The following is a 17,278-nucleotide window of genomic DNA, read 5'->3' as shown; positions in this document are numbered from 1 at the left end:
ACCCTCTAGTCAAGAAAAGTGGTGAAAAACAACACACAAACACAGAGTTTGTCTTTTTATCTCAACTAAATGAGAATTTGCTTATTTAAAACCTTTTTTCTGGTAGAGACAAACTGGTACATATTGACCATGGTTAGACAATCACCATTGACCGACTCAGCTAAATGCAGAAATGTAACTACAGAATGGTGTTTGGAGACAAAAAACAAACAATAATCTGCAAACCAATCTATGAACATTGAGAATCATTGAAACAAAGGCTGATTCGTGTCAGAGGCCAGAACATGTATGCTTACATAAGTTCCATGATCTATGGAAGGATTCAAAAGTCATTTTCTCTTAGTATGGGGAACTGAAAATTTATTTGCTTTGATCGGTATAATTGTGACCAGTAAACTTAATCACTGCAGACTTAATGTGCTCAGGAAAATCTTGTGATGGAATGATTAGCAAAATCCTTCCCCCAGGAAGGTACCACCGTCATGAGGAATTAATCAGAAATGGGGGCTGTAACTTTCTGCGGTCATGTCCAAAAGCCCTTGCATGGGAACAGGAGAAGCAGTGTCTGTGAACAAGGCGTATTTTCTCATGTGTTGCCTAATATTTTCCATAATACATAGACAGAAAATATATTATCTATTATTTGTCAGAATGCACATCTGGTGATTGGGAAACCTGGGAATCGAAGAAAGGATTTATGCAGAAATTGGTATGTTGAGCTCCTTCTGTTTTGCCTTCAGTTTCTGACTTCCTGGCTCTGGTGAGCTTGTCATCTGTGATCAGTGAATGATGTGACAGACATTGCACAGTCACATCTTTGGACCTCTCTTCAGCTAGGTCCTCAGCCGGTTTGAGGAGCTATTCAGTCTTCCCAAAACAATATTTCACCTTGCTGTCCACTCAGCTCTGGTAGCTGGTATTAAATGACACCTCTCAGAATCCCTCGAGGGACAGAAGAGCACTGTGAATTAATTTAACCTAGCAGTGCAATCTCTGTAAACTTGCTACAAACTAATGAAATTACATGGTCAAGCAATGACAGACTTGTGCTACACTTAAGCTCCTTTAGCTTCAAACACTTAAGGTAGCAAAAAGGCACTTCAAGAAGGGCTTGTTTTTTAATGAGTGTCTGATAAACGTAAAATTGTGGTGCTGTACTTATAGTAACATTTAGGTAATTTCTACCATTAGGTGTCAGAAAGTGGGGAAAAAAAACTAGGAAAGGAAAAGAAGACATACATTCCTTTATTTGACCTTCTTTAATGGAAATCTTTGTTACAATTTCTGTATTGATATATCTCTTTATGAAAATGTATTTACTTTCCAATGGGTACTTTGTACTGATTAGATGAGAAAGGATTACCTTCTTTCCTGCTATTTATAACACAGCTAATGATTTTCTTTGGGATGAATAGCTCCTTATTTGTCTTTAGATGCTTTCTTTGACAGGGACAAAGTCAGGACAAGAACTTCTTCATTGCTGCTTTTGCTACAAGGTAAAAATGTGTGGCTGCTTCTTTGTAAATGGTTCTACTCACCCACATATTCCTATAAGTATGGGCCATTTTTTTTCATATAAAGGGTGTTTCCTGACATTTTATTTTCAAGATTGAAGATTACAGTAAAAAGACTTATCCATTACTCAATCACCTTAAATACTAGTGAATCTCTAAGCATCATCTGTTTTAAAATAGTGTAGCATTATTCTGGTGTTATTAAAATGCACTACTATGTAACTGCCCCTTCGTTTATTGTAGTTTCACTTTCAGGATCACTATATATTGAAAAAGCTTAAAATCAAATGAATCATCAGTTCTCCTGGGAAATACTGTTCTGCAATAAGCTGCTGGCTCTTTGTCCCATATGCAGACATTTTTTAATACAGTCATTAGGACAGTTCCTATCCTTTTGTCATATTACAAAATTAATGAGTTCTTTTCAATAACTTTACAAAGCCCATAAGACCTGACATAGCAAATCCTTCCTGTTTTAATTATATAGTGAGGTTTTAACCTCTCACATAGATTGATATTTGCAGGATGGCACATGCAAAGGAAAAGTGTCAGTTTTACAACTGATTTCTGTTTTAGTTTTTCTTTCTTGTCCTATGTTAGAAATGTAGTTGTTTGCTGAAGTTTTGTGGAAATCTCCTCAAGCATTTGGCACAAATAATTAGTTTTTATTTCCTATAAGTGCAATGTATCATCCTTTTTCCCTGAGCCAGTAGAATATCCTAAAATTACAATGAACCCATCTACATTTAGCTTTTAAATATGAAAATATTTTTATAATTGCCACATGGGTCTTCACAGACTTCTGATAACACTAGTAATGACATATTTGTAATGGGATGTCCCAGTGCAATTCCATAGAAGTAGAAGAAAGCATAGTGGAAGCATGAGACAGATTTGGCAGTAAAAGCAATGCTTACCTTCATATGTTCCACTTTCTAAGAGAGCACCACTTTTCTCCAATTCCATAAAATCTTCAACAGTGATGAAAATATAGTCCACACCAGGGACTTCCCCCTCCTTATGTGGCCTTGTGGTGCCTAATAATAAGACAGAAGACACACTGTCAAGCACATGATCTAAATGTTGACTGATCTTTTTTAAAGTTTCAGAAAATTCACGAAGTAGACCGTTTACACAACACATTATATAGCACACCCTCCTTGTGAGGATGTCTTTCAAAACCATATAGCTGCATTTGTTGAAGATATCAGAGGTATACAAGATGCATGTTTAAGATCATGCCAGACGCTCTTTGAATCCATATAATTTATTCTCACTAATGAAAATGTATCATACTGCTCTTCTTTTTGTGTTGCTAGAAAGACCCTCAGTGACACGAGGCATTCAGAGGTAACGCAAATCTTTGATGTGTATTTTCTGTGGCTTCAAAAAAAGTCTTGTCTGCAATTAATCTGCTTCATGATCTTTTAAACATCCACTTAGTACACAAAACAATAAATCTGTAAGCAAATCTGTGAAGGTTGTATTCACATTGCTTGTTTCAATCCCTTAAGCGGACTTGATAAATGGCTAGGCTTAAGGGACTGAGTGATTCAAATCACCCGCTCACCATGCTGTCAAACTGCAAAGGTGCTTATATTTAGTTATTGCCTCTATTGTCATCTCTGGATTATAGAACTCCATAAATGCCAAAAGACAGTATTTCCTACATGCTGAGAAGCAACTGGGCTTAGCTAGCAGAAGCCGAGGTTTTAGCAGGAAGCATCTGAATTTGACCTAGTTTTCTAATGGTCAATTTTATTGTGGTCAGGCTATCCCTACATTGACTGAAACCACTAAATACCTCACAAAACTCCATTTGGAAATGGGAGAGCCTTAGGTCCTCCCCAGTTTCAGAGTATTTGAAACATCTTAATGAATCAATTCTTTATCAATACTGTAGTGATTGCATCATACTCACAAGGTTTGGTTTCAAGACTGTTGACAGTGGGACATGGCTAGGAACCAGGTCTTCCACTTCCTGGACAAAGTTTAATATTATGATATTGTGCAGAAGATATTTTCTCTTCCTTAGTTATTAATCCACCACCTTAAACACTGCATTATGTCTCCCATATTATGCAGTAGTTATTCAGACATCTCTTCAGGGCAGCTAACAAAAAATCTATTTCATCTACTTTTTGATGTATATTATTCAGACATCTGCATTTAAACCTCTTGAATCATTTTGTGTGAGATTCACCATAAGATTAAGAAGTAGTTGTCTACATTTCTGCCATCTGTATAAACCATTACAGCCAGTAGAGATCTCATCAATGGTGGAAGCCAAAGAGCTATTCGGCTGCCTTTCATATTTGCAGAAATGGGTTCACTAGGATTGTTACTGTTGTGTTTCAGGGATGGTAAGGTTAAAACATTCAGACACTTAGAATGTCCATAAATATGTTGAATTTACTCCCCATGGAACATGTGACGCCTGGGGATGTAGCAGCATCCTTGAAGATCTCCAACCCTTTATGAGAACTGTGCAGAAGCACAGGGATTCTGGCAATCCCCTGAGCTCCAGGGACCTCTGCTAACAGCACAGGCAGCAGATGTTTGATCTGCGTGCTCTCTCCTGAGGAATTGTTTACTCCCAAAGTCTATCGACAGGAACTATCTCCTCCTCATAAAATACAAGAGACAAGCAAGCTTTGGCAATTCAATGCCAGGTTGTTCCTAGACATGGCATGGGGAAGAAGCTCGCACATTAGATGAGTACCTCTAATTTACTGCTTCTTCAATAGTTTTTTATGTAGCCAAACTAGAATTACAAGAAGTTTATCAATCAGATAAAAATACAAGTTGCATAAGATGTGGAGGTAAGCCCTGCTTTGAGTAGAAAGTTGGACTAGGTGACCTACTGAGCTCCCTCTCAACCTAAATTTTCAATGATTCTGTGATATTAAGTGTTAATACACTGTAGTTTGCTTTAAACAGACATATATTCAACACTCATATTGAGCAGGAATGACTGCGAAGTCTCACAGGAGGTCCAACAACAAACTCAGATATCCCCATATATTTCTCTGCTTTTGTCACTGTCTTCTGTCAGCTTGCCTAGAAAAGTGTAATGGACTAAATTTCAGATTCTGAATCCCTCTCTTAAACTGGAAGCTACAGACCAGACCTTTCTGCCCTTAAGTGACTTAGTCCTGTACTTTTGGACATGGTACATCTATGAGAATGTTTGCATATGCCCTGTACTACGAACTGAATATTCTCTCTAATCTGCTTCCCCTATTTCAAATGAAATGCATTGTCTTATTCTAGACTAATTCTGTATCCTTAACACACAGCTTAACTCTAGCGTGTCTGTTCTCCAGCTGAATTGCTCATCATCTATTCCTATGTGTAAGGTAATCATGAGATGCCCTCTATTTAGATTAGCAGATGTATTCATTATCTTGTTCTATAACAGTCCAAGATTTCAAATTTCCCATTTTGCTTCAAGATGAAATTAGTGGATTTTTGTGGCAAAACCAAAAGACCCAGAACTCCACTTTAGAATCACCAGTGTGCTACTGCATACAGCAGCTTCTTAATTTAGTCTCCCTGAATCTCAGTTTCCCACTTATGTTCCTAGGTGACTAAATAGCTACTGGTACTTTTGCAGCACGTTTTCCTTTCTCCATTTGTCTTGCACCCCATGGTTTCACTAGCTATCCCAGCACAGAAATGAGGAATTCTTTCTCATTAAGTTGAATTGAAATGGGTAAATTACACAAATTAACATTGTTAAGGAAAAGCAGATTTTCCAGAAAATTTCTTGGCATCTCTACCTATGCCTGCTATGTTTGTCTTACAATGCTGGAAGATAATACAGATGGTAACATGGAAAGTTCCACTCTCTTTGCACGTAATACCCAGGGAGTCTGTTCCAAGAGCTCTGAATGGTGTTGTGTACAGAGAGTTTTAGTCCTATAAGATATCTACTACTCACTTCCTTCAAAAAATGGAGAAAAGAGCAAAGCATGATCACTAGTTGCACATATTCAGGGCAACTCTTACCCCAGGTACAGCAGTCTTCATCCCCACTGGAACTTTATTGCCCTTGATAAAACCTTACCGAGTCCCATTTCCCTCCTGCATCTGTTCTTATTCCCTCAGCCTGGAGGACCTGAGACCTTAAAAATGGTTAATGTAATCCCCTGGCTAATGGAATAATCAATAGTTATTGCCTCTTTTACTCCTTCACCCTGGAGGAACTGAGTTGCTGTCCTTTATACCTTTCTGTAAGCACCATAGAGTTTGCAATGTGCAGGTTAACAGACTTGGAGGCAGTTACTGGAGAATCTTAAGCACTCATCAAGATCTGAACATTAAGGGCTATATTTATCTTTTAGATCTTTTAGACCACAGGCAGATTTTCTTTTTCCTTGCTTTTAAACAAATGTAGAATTACTGTTTTTAATAGATTTCGTCTTTAGCTACATTCATATAGACAGATAAGCAGCCCCAAAAGCTATAGTGATTCAAGACTTAAAACAAAGGATTAATTCCAAGCATCATAGTTTTACAGAAACACACCTTCTGCTTTACAGCATCAAGGCTTAATAGGGCACACTTGCTACTGCTTATAAGAGTTAGCCTTTTATTAATGTAAAAGGAAAATAGGAACCCAGTTACCATTTTGTTACCATGGTAACATGAAAAAATAATCTTTGACTTCAATAATGAAAGAACATTATAATTTTAGATCTTGCAGGATCAAAACCAACAAAGGATATTTGCACTATGCGTATTTATGACAAATGCAATCTATTGTTGCTGTTGAACAGAAGAAACACAAGGAGTAGCTTGCAAGTAACCACGACCAACCCATACAAGTGAGTGCTGTCACGCAATGTGCAGGTACCTTAGAGACTACAGCAGCTTGATCTGGACTGATACTGATTTTCTTTGATATAACTTACTTCAGTGCAGGCTTTCTATGCTCAGTGTTAGGTTATATGATGTTGCTATGTTTCTGGAGAGGAATTAAGTGCTGTTTACAAAAACAGCCTTTGAAAGAACATTTTTAACTGAGTATAAGGCACCTGAGAGTATAAATTTAGACACCTGAGAAATCTTTACAATGAATGAGAAAAGGAGAGTGTTAATTTAATAGCAATAAACTATTTTTGAAATACTGCTTGTATGTGCTTAGGGAACAATAAATAACCTCTAATATGGAAGATTTATGTTGACTGCTAGTGCAGATTGGAAAAATGACCAGTTCATGTAGTGTTCAGTCCAGATACCCATTATTAGTAAAAAACTATGGAATTATTAATTCTGGAAGAACTCCAGGGTAGGAAAGCTCCACATCAGTTTGTATAGGCAGGAGAACAACTAGGAATTTATGTCTCTTTCTTAACCTCAGCTTCCAAGTGTATAATTATAACACAATAGTGCTTATTTGGGAACGTGGTGCTCAGTTTGACTTTGAAAAGATTTCCGTTTCTTAGAAGCGCTGACTCTTCACAGCCTCTATCCAGCTCTGCTACTTTCAAGTGCAGGAAAGGTGTTCTCTCAATATTTCCTTTATTGCTAACTCCATGTAGATATGCACGATAGGAAAAGAGGCAAATTTATTTACGTGTCAGTGTAGGAATATGAATATTAGTTAAAAACCCCAGAACTATGACAGGAAAGACTTGGAAAGGTGTCCTCTGCTCAGTACCATAGATACATTTCCAAGAACACTTGCCCAGTAAATAATTTGTATTTTACAGTCTCTGGCAGCATTAAAAGGATACTATCACATGAGTAGTGTTCCTGTACACTCTGTATGATGATCAGGAGGAGAGCAGAAGTCAAGGCCTTAGTCCCTGCAGGTCCGATATCTACTCACAGACTTTGTGCACAGGTTTCAATGCTCTGAGCTTATAGGCATATTTTAAATATTCACATTATTACATTTTTTAATTGCAAGTTAAGGGCAAACATGGCAAACCTCTTTGCTCCCCAAACACCTTCACTGTTATTTAGTTGTTTTGCATTTAGATTCCCAGATTGGTTCCTATGGCATGAGGCAAATACAAAAGCAAAGGTGTGTCTTTGTCACAAGAATTTACAGTGTAAATGAAAGACACAGTAAATACCTAGCCCTTTTTGTATAACTACTCCTAGATTCATTTTGCAAATGCAGGGAAGCAAACAGGGCCTTATTGTGCTTATTTGCTCCAAATATAACAAAACATAAGAAAATCTTTATTATATAAAGTCATTTTATTAGGCATTCTACTGAAAATTTGTTCTGTAATTCTGCATTGTACAACAGCTTGTTGTGCAAAGCGGTGTGCCAGGCTGTCGTACACCACAGTAGCTGGAGGGATCCCTCCTGCAGAAACAGACTGCTAATCTTTAATAAACTTCAGCTAAGCCCTTGGTATGACCTTGTATACACTTTGCCTTAGAAAAATTAAACAATGTTTAATTAGCTCTTCTGTTTGTTTGTCAAATTACTCTGGGACACTGTTACTGTGAGGAACTGAAATGTATGGGAAATTATACCTATCTTGTCAAATTACCAACTGCATTAAGCAGAGGAACGCCACATTCATCTTGATCTACTGAATTCCCTGCTGAAGAGAATAATAAACATCATTTGCAACTAAAGTGATTTTAGATGTACTACAATGCAGGAAGCTCTTAAGTGTTTATAATACTTCTCATAACAACAGCATAAAACACAATGCCATAAGCCGCTTCTTGGCAAGGGTCACGAAGAGGAAGTTTTTTCCACTAAGTGTGCGATACCAGCAATGCCTCTGATACACTCCTATAAAAATGCAGAAGCAAAAGGAAGGAATTCTAGATTCCAGAAAATGTTTTTTTTTAGGGGTAACAGTTTTGAACTGCTTTAGCAAGCAGGATGATGGCAAATGTGATCCTGAAGAAGAGAACTCAGGTTAATCAATTCAAACGCCACTAGCAAAGGTGCTAAATGCTTTACAGTGAGGCAAAGCCAGGCATTTAGCATTTGCTGAGTTGTAAGACTGAAGCATTATTTGCAATGTTGCCTGCACACAGAATGAAATCTCAGACACTATTTGGAAGAAGCAGAGTGTTTTTACTGGCTCCAGGAATTTCTGGCTGAGTTTTAGCAGAAAGGGAAAAACACTTAGCCATACTTCATCACAGAACTAATAGTTTCATTGCTGGGTGTTTAATTCCTGTGAATTAAAAAGGAAGTTTTCCGATCTCTGTACACCACCAGAATCCACTGATATTAGCAGAAATGATAGATCAACTATGTGGCTCAATCCACTGTCCACTAAAATTAGGTGGAGAATTTGTGTCATGTCTAAAAAAAAACCCAACAACGTAAATACCCAAAAAAGGTATATTTGGGGATTAATGACATTGTTTGTTAAATTTTGATTTTTCCTGAAGAAATAAAAGGTAAGATTGTGAAAAGCAGTCTTAAAGGACTGTGTACTGGATTGTAGTTCCCACATTCTATAGTACCTCATAATTCCTAGGACAATATATTTTATATTTTATCATTTATATTTTATATCTTATATTTTATCATTTATATTTTATATCTTATATTTTAAAACACAGGCAGTGACTTCCTGGATTGGAGATCTACAATACACAGAGTAACAGATAAGCATCACCTTTGTGGAAAGAATATGATTTCAGCCTGTACTTCTGTAGATTTTCACTTCTTTTAAACTTGAGACCAACGCATTAGGTAAGCTAGTTAATCTCCTGCCTGACGGTTTGCAGGATTCTAACACTCCAGATGCATACATCCTTTCAAATACTTTTTTTAAATTTTAATATTAAATATTTATTCAGTAGTTTCCGATTAAACACAGCCTAGGTTTTCTATTTGTTCTTTTGGTTTTGTGCAATGTGACAGTGTACAATGCACATAAAAATAGCTCAAATAATCTATGCATTTAAAAAAATTAAATCATATTGGAGCTGAATAGCAAAGTAAAATCAGGAGATGGGAATGACAGTAGTTTTAGCTTAGGACTGCTGGTAGGAAGATTATTTATTTTTTTATTTATTTGGTTAATTATGAGAGGATCACTAGAACCAGCACAACACCCAGAGAAGAAACACAGCACAAGAGCTATAGGCTGAGACAGATACTTGAAGACTTTTCTTTAAAATAAACTGTGCCATATCCAGAGCTACTCATCACACCATGCAAAGATCTGATCATTGCACTTCCATGCTGTTATGCTGTGGCAGGCACAGATATACGGGAAGTTTCCTCTGTAAAGACAGACTCATTGCCCGGTAATCACAGCACGAATTGGGTCACTTTCCTGCTGTTGGTGAATTCCTCATCAAGTCTGCAGAGCACTTTCTTTTGAGAACAATTCTGACCCAGTATTAAGCCAGCTATACAAGTTTCATTGCCAGCACAGCATTGGAGCAAATAAACCATCCTTTTTTTCAGTATCTTTGCCAAGAGTATCTTTTAAGATGTAAACAAGAGATTTCAGAAATAAAAGCTAGTAAAAGAGAAGTGTGAATATTTTGTCTCAAGTTAGGTAGGGGATATTGCAGAAAATACTTGTAAAAACAATCAAAAAAGCTTTTTGTAATGCAAGTATCATCAATGCTTAAAATAAATTCCATGTAATTCCTGGAAAATACCAAATTGGGAAATTATGGGTATTCTGGCAATTGGAAGTGTAGACCTTACAGGGGTCAGCCACATGCCTAATGGAATCTGATTTTCAGTGCTCAAAAATTGAACAGATGAAAAGAAGGAAAATAAGTTATGAATCACTTTGCATTTCACATTATTGCCTCAAAAGTTTATTAAAAAAAAAAAAACAAACACAAAAAAACCCAATAACAACAAAAAACCCCAAAACAAAACAACAAAAACAACACCCACAAAAGAAAACAAAAAACCCACAAACAAACAAAACGAAACAAAACCAACCAAGAATTAGTACCAAGCCTGAAGCTCTAGAAGACACTGCGATTTTCTTCATAAAGCATGTTATGTCTTAGCAAACACCCTTGCAATATATCCCAATATCTTTAATTCTTATTATAAACTAGAGCACCATATCAGTGTCACAAACAGACAGGAAAGAAAGCAGTAAAGTACTATAAAGAAACATTTCAGAATGAAAATATGAAAATCTAACAAATGGATGGTAGGTTGTGGTTGTAGAAAATTGGAGGTTTTATTTTGGTTAATTAGGAACTTGTAGAGCTAATAAATAAAGACCAAGATTCATTTTTTTTTTTTTTCCCATGGATTTCCACTGTTTCAAGCAAAGATATAAACTGAAAAAGTATTATAAATTTTTATCCTTTTTGGAAGTTTAGGCTTTATTCCCACTGCACAAAGTTGTTTACACCCCCATAAACCTTTATTCCAGCTATAAACAACAGTTTTTTACATGAAAGTGAATATACGTGCACAAGAGAACTACGAGAAGAATCAAGCCATGCATTAGGGCATTTTGATGAGAAAATCATGTATGCATGAGCATTTATGTTTCCATATATTCCTTCAGATTTTTAAAAGTCTTCTGCTAATGAGATCTAGACAGAGACTTTTGATGTTACTAATAAAATAAAGGTACGCATAATTACATGCAAAATGCTTTCTACTGCCAGAAAAGATTAATTAGAACATGGTTTCTTAAGGACTTTCAAAGCCTTTTCTGGGAAATGTCTGATTTTTTTTGCAGCTCTCCAAGAAGTTAGATGATGTAGTTAAAGAACTACTTGCATAGTAGTCTGCTGGCATGTGTAGGGCTGCTAAACAGTCAGGTATTACAGATGAATTTTTGCCCAGTGTTAGTAATTCTATTATTTCTACCAATGGTCCAAATGGTCGGAGCATCAATGGAAATATTAAGTGAGATCTGGGATAGTTTTTTTCAGCTGTGATGTCAAAACATCTATTTGTACTGCACATTAATGTAATTTCAGAAACACAACATATCTGGACTAAGGGACAACAATTCTGCTATCAAAACCAGAACATGCTTTTATACCAGGTGGTTTTATTAACATTATTAATAAATGGTTGTGGATGTCGTTTGTTAGGCAGCTTGTACGCATTACTACAGAGAAGTGAAGAACCTGCTTAAATCATACCTAGACCACAGCGTACCTTGAGAGATGCTGCAATACCTTCAATAAAAAAAACTTCTAAACTGAAAAATTACTGATATTCTTATACATTCTATGTATTTTTTCAAACTTAAGGAGCCAGCCACCCTGTATAATGTCTATTTAATAGCATATTTTAAAAGGATTTGTGAAGTTGTTAGCCGCTGCTACTAAATCTCTGAAAATATTTATAAATGGATTTTCTAAATCTACAGTCTTACTTTGAGAGGCATTAAGAGAGGGGCTGTGGAACAGGCTGCCATAGAAACCATCCACAGATGTACTCGTAATCAAACTCACTTCAGCTGTTTTGGAAGTTTATGTCGATAATATAGAACAGTTAATTAATGAATTCATAGAATGAACAATAACAGGACTTTAAAGTTTATTTACTGATTATGGCAGATGACATACAGAAAAATGAGGGGAGTTTATGCTTAAAATAGGGCACATAGTTAATATGTGTGAATGAAAAAAATCTCTACTTAAACCAGGGCAGCCTTCAGACACAAGTCTAAAATTCTCCCTCCCTAGTCTTCATAGTTGTGTTCTGCTGCATCTTTGAACAATATCTATCCAACAAGGGAGCAAGAGCCAATCCAGAGCACATCACTTCTGAATTAAAAAGCGCTTTGGAAAATTGCAATGGATGGTGTCTGAATGGTAGAAGAGAGTTACATGTTACTTGGTTTTCTCTCTCACTGTCCATAGCTTGTTTTGATGATTTTATTCCTTGGCTTTCACCCTCAAAGCTGATATATTCAGCGAATCTCTGTACCGTTCACCAGACAGCTGGACCAGACCTTGGTTTGGTGGAAAAACATGAACGTATAATGGTAGTTACTGTTGCACTCATTTTTAATGAACAAGAGTTCAAAGAAATGAATGAGTGGCTGTGCAATAATACTGTGTGCAACACCTGCAGCAGATTCACAGCTGAGAGCCCGGGTGGCCAGCTGCTATGCAGACAGCAGAGCAAAAGCTGAACTGAGACACAGGGAAATGCATTCCCTCAGTAGGGATCCCGTCAGCGCCAGGCAGGGTTTCGTGCTGTGGGATACCATCCTGCAGGAAGGCTGTGAGCAGCACCAGAAGTGGCGCTGTGGGGCTGCTGCCCGGGCAGATGCACATTTCTCATGGGAAGGTTGCAGGCCAGCAAAGGCTGCACCCCCTGGGCACATCAGCAAAGCAAGCACATTTTCTGGTTTGCTTCTAGAGTAAGAGAAAGTACCTTGTTCCCTTTTTCCTCCTCTTACTTTTCACTACAAATAGCAAAAGTAGGACATATATACACAATAACGATGTGAACTCCTTGGTAAAAACTTTTCTGTTGCTCTTCTTCATGCACTGCTTCTCATGGGCAACAAAGATCTGGTTGAACTATGAACTTCCAATTCCAAGTTACAAAATGTTTGATTTTTCTGTTCTAAAAGTCCAGTTTAAAACTGTGTGATAGAAAATGTATTCTCCTTCCTTCTGATAAATGCATGTATCATGGAACAATTCTACTATGCTATTCAGAAAAGAAATGTATTATTTTGAAACCATCTTATTTTTTATATAAATTATTTTCCTAAAAACATGACTCCCCGTTAAAAAAAACCCCAGCCATTTGAAATAGATTTCTTCCCATCTGTTTTTAGGAAATAACTATTTTCAGCTTAACTCACGTTAATTTTTTTAAAAAATCACTTCTCAGTAACAAGCTGAATAAATTATTTATACAGAAGTCATTATTTTATAGCATACTCACAAACTTACATGTGCCTGCTGCAGATTTAGATACTGTGACTATCTTCAAGTTTTTAAAAGAAATTTTAAAACCTTGATCATTCTTCTGAAGACAGAAAAAAAAAATAAGCTTAGATTTAACTTCAAAGGAGTGAAATACAGTGAAGGTGAAGAAATAAATGTCATGTAATTCTGAATGCGGGGAAGCCCACTGCTATTCTTATCTCCTACATGAATTATTTCTGAGGTGTAACTGCAGCACTGGTGAAGGTGATTTCATGAAGAATACACACTTCAACTGATGGACAATTTCTTTATTCCAAGAGGAACATAAGTGGTATGTGGAAAGTTATGTCTGAATAAAGAAAGGCTTGGAACAACCGGAAAGATTTCAGTTGCAGGTGTGACCTTGATATTCTTCTAGTATTGAGCAGTGTTGAAAGAAAAGTTGTTGGTGAGTGGCAAGTGTTACTCTGCTTGGGTAATTAAAATTGCTGCTTTGCATGGACAGTGAGGCTTTATTTTCTGATATGATGTAATAATCGACCTTGCAACGTTCAATTCAGAACTCACTAGAGATGAGTTAATTCCACTTATTTTAGCTCCAAACAGATAGCAGCTACTGGCATCTCTTGCTGCTGATGATAACAGAACAAATTAAATGTACCTGTATCAAATCAAAACATATTTAATTATACTACTTTTATTTTTATAGATGTGATTAACTACTATTTAAGAATTTGTACCTCTAATAATTAGTATCAGGAAACTGATTTCCCTGAAGAGAGTGGGTCAATCATTCTAGCTTCTCAGCTATAAGAGAATGTGAATATTCCTTATTTTACAATTATGCCCTTTCTTTCCTTTCAAGCATCTTTGCCTTTCTGCTTCTTCAAAGTCCTGTTCATGAGCTCTGTATAGCTACGTACAGCATTGCTATTAGTTTTTTTGCAGTAATCATTTATCTGATCCAAATCCCATTTTTTTTTTTTTTTCTGACACCACATCATTAGTGCAGTGGTCCCTTCATGCCAATATGTAGAAGTAAAATCTGTGATGAATTTATAACTTGTAGACTTACTGAAAGTGGTGTATATGACATAAATACATTGCCTGCTAAATAGCTCATTCTGTGAACTCAAATACATGCCTGTCATGTTCAGATCCTACAGTTCTAGAAAACTTCATGCCAGCCTTAGCTTCACCTTATTTGAGCAGTGGGTGATCACTCTAGCTGAACAGTTCCTCCTGAAAATAAAATATCTTCATGAAACAAATACAGCATAATCTTTGTATTTTTACTTATTTCCCTTACATCTAGTAGACCTAGAAGACTTAAATCATTGTTTTTGGGGGTATTATCCTTTTAGTCTCATCCCTTATCTTGTGATTTCTGGAGACACTTGGCAGCTGCTCAGTTTCTCAGGATAGGGGGAAAAAACACAGTTATAATTAGTTGTGTTTATATTGGTGAAACAGTTTCTGACAACTGTTGAAGGTAGTCCTTGGTGCCTTGACTAACAAAACTGTATGTTCTTACCCTCACTCATGAGAGAACTGAAATTCTGGTTATGTGATGGAATTGTGGTGGTGTGTCTAGCAGAATGTCATGGACTTTCAGGGGATATTGCTACCTACAGTATGGGAAAAACTCTGTTAAATCAACATCTATATGTATGTGTGACCCAAGTCTACACAATTGATTCAAATGATACTGGACCAAACACTCTGATTTTCCTCTCTGAATTGTCCAGAGCAGAAAACTGCCTTAATTTAATTTTCAGTGATAATATTTCAGATGTGCATATAGATTGCAGATGTTAGAGTGAAAATCTACACTTAGAACTACAGAGATGCTAGCAGAGAAGTGCTATTCCCACACCCTTGTAAACTGATTCTGTAGCTTCTACTTAAGCTTGTCTGCTTAGTTCATTATGTGTACTGTCACAGAAATGCTGACAGTAACATTGGGAAAACTTTGCTTTGTTACTTGCCCTTGAGTTTCTCTAACTATTCTCCTATCTGCCTTGGACAAAGTATCTTTTTGTTTTGGTTTGGTTTTGTGGGAGTTTTTTGGTCCAAGAAAGGAGGAGGGAGGAAAAAAGAAAAAAAGGAGGGAAAAAAGTGAAGTTTCATTCCTGATTATTTGCTGTGCTTTTCATTACTGGTACAATATTGCTCTGCTGCTCCATCCTAATTTTAAGTTCCTAAAAGGAATGACTAATACCCACTGACGGATTCACAAGTGTGCTGATACAATTCAATGCAGGCCTGTGCTGTACAACCGAACCATTGGGGTTTCCTCTGTATTCAGCAGAGGATGATTGCAATCAGACTGACACTTCCAGCTTCTCCATTGACTTTAGAAGACATTTAGGTTCTGTAGCCTCCTGAATTATTAGCTTCCAGTATGTGATTAAAGTTAGGTGAGATGAACCTAATCTAAAATGTATTTGCACAAGGCGCCTGCTAAGGGGCTTTGATTAGATAAATCCAGCCAAGACAAGACCTTTCAGATCCATAGTGTTTTCTCCCAATAGATAATCAACAAGCCCATCAAGAGGTTTCTCAAATTGTATAAACATCACTTTTCTGAAAAGTACTTATCTGAAATATGGTCCCAGCTACTAGAAAGGGACAGTTCTACTTTGGATAAGCTGTAGATGAGTTGGGTTCAAATACATCATTGCAGCAACTATTCTGCTGGCTTAGAAAAGAAAACTTCAATCAGTTCTGCTTGTTTCAAACCATCTCTGAAGTTGCAGAAAGTGAAAAAGCTTCCTTACTCTCATCTGAAAGCCAGATGGCTAACAAACCTGGCAAATTTCCAGGCAGTGCCCAATCCAACAAGCAGACCTTGTTATTGATAGACTCAGATGATAATAGCTCACTCGAAGATCTTCTCATTAACAAGAGTCTGAATCAAAGCATATAAATAGGATACCAACAATAAGCCACAAGAACATGAATTATCTTCTAAAATCTGAAAGCAAATTCTAACCAGGGTAGGAATTGATGTAATAACCCAAAATGTCCTCAGCAGACATATCTTTTTGATTTTACCCACAAGAAGGGATGCACACTGAGTGTTTGGCCACACACTTTTTCTCAGTGATGCCTATTACTTACCTCAAGAGCTATACATTGATACATGGTTAATGTTCTGCGGTGGCTGCTTATGAGCATCTGAGAAGCGTTAAAGAACAAGAGAATATCAGCTGCATCTGACCAGGCAAATGATCTGTCAAGGTTTTTTTTTACTCTTTTAGCAAAAGAGGTTTTTGCCTCTGGACAGCAGAGGAGGCATCAGATACAGTATTTTGCAATTGGTAATCTGATACCTGATAATTTGGAAGTGACCTCCCTAAAGTCAACAACTGAAATAATAAGAGGCCTCTCCTTTTTAACTCCTTTGGTCAATAGCACAACTGCAAGTTGCTCAAATGAGAATATGATTGGGACCAAAAATTAATAAATTACATCATAAGCATCAATACAGAGTGCTGTATCTACCAAATCATGAGCTCCCTGTGTCATGAAAAAAAAGTCACGGATGTGCATGCCATTTACATAACAACTGAGCATTTCCTCTCTCCAGTGACGCAGAAACCTCATTTAGGTGTTATTAATGAAAGCAACGCAGTATACCTTAAAAGAGCAAAAAATAAAAATGAAATTAAATGTTTTTAATTTGAAGAATGTGTAGAGGAGAATTGTCTCCTTTGGGACAATTTTTCAACGTTGTGATCCTTTCTAGGAAAAGGTAGTGTCCCTACACTTACACTGCAGGGTTGACTTGCTACCACTGGTATCGTTGTGATGGAAGACAGGCAGTTTATTTTGCCTCAGGCTCCCTCCTTGTGTTTTTGAGGCACACGACATTTGTCATGAAGCTGTTTAAACATGAATACTGCTGTGCTCACTCAATGCTAGTCAGG

At 36.8% G+C, this 17,278-nt stretch overlaps 1 protein-coding gene across 5 annotated transcripts in view; it reads right to left on the bottom strand.

Moving 5' to 3' along the window:
• The window catches only part of MAGI2 (membrane associated guanylate kinase, WW and PDZ domain containing 2), a 741,411-nt gene that overhangs the window by 295,187 nt on the left and 428,946 nt on the right, over positions 1-17,278 (bottom strand). For all 5 annotated transcript variants that reach the window (XM_082044483.1, XM_082044484.1, XM_082044485.1 and 2 more), the window contains exon 3: positions 2,432-2,551. In XM_082044483.1, coding sequence (XP_081900609.1) covers positions 2,432-2,551 — 120 coding nt within the window. The remainder of the gene's footprint in view (positions 1-2,431; positions 2,552-17,278) is intronic.

The sequence above is a fragment of the Streptopelia decaocto genome (genome assembly GCF_964273445.1).
Source record: "Streptopelia decaocto genome assembly, chromosome: 1".
NCBI classification, from domain to species: Eukaryota; Metazoa; Chordata; class Aves; order Columbiformes; family Columbidae; genus Streptopelia; species Streptopelia decaocto.
This window is presented reverse-complemented; position numbering and strand designations above follow the sequence as displayed.